This window comes from Sander vitreus, chromosome 18 (assembly GCF_031162955.1).
Source record: "Sander vitreus isolate 19-12246 chromosome 18, sanVit1, whole genome shotgun sequence".
In the NCBI taxonomy this organism is placed as follows: domain Eukaryota; kingdom Metazoa; phylum Chordata; class Actinopteri; order Perciformes; family Percidae; genus Sander; species Sander vitreus.
In genome coordinates, this window is record NC_135872.1 from 1,257,828 (window position 1) to 1,260,327 (window position 2,500).

At 49.8% G+C, this 2,500-nt stretch overlaps 1 protein-coding gene across 1 annotated transcript in view; it reads right to left on the minus strand.

Annotated features, from left to right (window-relative positions):
- The window catches only part of LOC144533795 (palmitoyltransferase ZDHHC14-like), a 15,070-nt gene that overhangs the window by 3,627 nt on the left and 8,943 nt on the right, over positions 1 to 2,500 (minus strand). The window contains exon 6 of the mRNA XM_078275362.1: positions 586 to 688. Within this exon, the coding sequence (XP_078131488.1) occupies positions 586 to 688 (103 nt within the window). The remainder of the gene's footprint in view (positions 1 to 585; positions 689 to 2,500) is intronic.

Consider the following 2,500-nt stretch of genomic DNA (forward strand, 5'->3'; position numbering starts at 1 on the left):
GAGAGAGAGACAGAGAGACAGAGACAGAGAGAGAGACAGAGAGAGAGACAGAGAGAGAGAGATAGAGAGACAGAGAGAACAGAGAGAGAGAGAGACAGAGACAGAGAGAGAGACAGAGAGATAGAGAGAGAGAGAGACAGAGAGAGAGAGAGACAGAGAGAGAGACAGAGAGAGAGACAGAGAGAGAGACAGAGAGAGAGATAGAAAGACAGAGAGAGAGACAAAGAGAGAGAGAGAGAGACAAAGAGAGAGAGAGAGACAGAGAGAGAGACAGAGACAGAGAGAGAGAGACAGTTTCTTGTAATTATGAGAAAAGTGCAGGTATAGCTCTCAGCTGTTGATCAGCTGACCTAGTCTGGATCAACACGTCACACCTCTGACCTCCACTCTCAACTTCTCTACTTACGTTGGGCCTGAAGGGACACACACAGCGACGTCTTTAGACTACGCCGTCACGCGTGAGGACAGACGAGCAAGCACAGATGATGGCAAAGGCATTACAGCAGTTCATGCAGTAAAGACGATACAAAGGAGACAAGAGAATGACCCTCTGAGGGTCCCCGGACCACAGGTTTGTACACTCACGTCCTCGTTGGTGGTCTGGTTGGAGCTGATGAGGTAGGTGTGGAACCCCGACAGACCCACGATGGACCAGACGGAGAAGAAAGACACGGCCAGCTCCAGGACGGTGCAGAGCAGAGTCAAGGACCACAACACAAAGCCTCGCAAAGACCCAACTGGTGGGGGAGTGTACGTGGTACACAGGTATACGCAGTATATCTTCCATATCAGTGGTTCTCAAACAGTTTTCAATAATGTACCCCCTTTGGAATGGTTTCTTTAAGCCATGTACCCCCTGACCAGCGCTAATCATTTTGGTAGAAAGAAGTCTCTATAAAGAGGAACAGTACAGCGCTGTCAGAGATGGAAAAAATATGTAAATGCTGATGAGAAAAGGAGACAAAAACTGTAAAAAAGGACAAAAACTTGGAAAAAGATGGTAGAAAGAAGGAAGGAAGGAAGGCAAGAACAGGTCCAAAGAAGGAGACACAAATGTCACATTTTCAATATCTCACATAGGGTACGTGTCCCCCTAGGGGTACTCTGGAGGACTGCAGGGGGTACGTGTCCCCCTAGGGGTACTCTGGAGGACTGCAGGGGGTACGTCTCTGGAGGACTGCAGGGGGTACGTGTCCCCCTAGGGGTACTCTGGAGGACTGCAGGGGGTACGTGTCCCCCTAGGGGTACTCTGGAGGACTGCAGGGGGTACGTGTCCCCCTAGGGGTACTCTGGAGGACTGCAGGTGGTACGTGTCCCCCTAGGGGTACTCTGGAGGACTGCAGGGGATACGTGTCCCCCTAGGGGTACTCTGGAGGACTGCAGGGGGTACGTGTCCCCCTAGGGGTACTCTGGAGGACTGCAGGGGGTACGTGTCCCCCTAGGGGTACTCTGGAGTACTGCAGGGGGTACGTCTTTGGAGGACTGCAGGTTGTACGTGTCCCCCTAGGGGTACTCTGGAGGACTGCAGGGGGTACGTGTCCCCCTAGGGGTACTCTGGAGGACTGCAGGGGGTACGTGTCCCCCTAGGGGTACTCTGGACACACACACATACAATTGCCCGCCTCCGTCACACAAACAACCAGTGCATCTACTGGGGGGGCACTTAATTGACGATTTCCGCGCAAAATATGCAGGCTTGCATGATGTCATAATCCCCGCATTTCCGTTGCTAAAAAGTCCCAAATATCTTATCAGAAAGATGAAAAATGTTGTGTTTACTTCACACAAGAGCAGCTGTTTCCCCTGTTGCCATGGGAACGTTAGGAAGTGACGTTATGAAGTGACGTGAACGTCATCTAAAAGCTGCAAACCCAAGGGGGTCAGCTTCTCCTCGGACCGCCAACCTCCTGTGGCGCCATTTAGATGCTACCAAGCCATCACCTCCCGTTAGCATCCCGTTAGCATCCCATTGACTCCCATTCATTCTGACGTCACTTTGACAGAGAATACCTTTACATCTGAAGCGTTTAAAGACTCCATTTGTCCGTTGTTTATTTCTAAAGAAACACGACAATGTATAAAAGGCTCCATTACCTTGTAGCTCACGTTATGGCTCCGTAGCAGACGTTTTTATAACAATAGGCTAACGATTGGGTCATAACCACGAGACTTCCTGTCTCATAGTAGAGGAGTTACCGTATAGTACAGGAGAAGCTCTCAGGCAGTTTGGACTTCCATCAGCTGTTTAAGTGTAATGACTAATGTTAACTATCATTTTAGTGATCAATAATGAGCCTGTGTCTATGTTATCTCCTTACATATACCTACGCTCTCCGTCTCTGCTAGATTGGGAATGATTGAGATTTCTCTTGGCACAGCTACCAGAAGACTTCCAACTTTCAGACAGGTTGCTCACGTCACATCTACGTCTTCAAGCTCAGTTGGAGGCTGCTCAGTAACGCTCAGCCATCACCGGGAAAGAGCTTCTAATGTCCTTCAC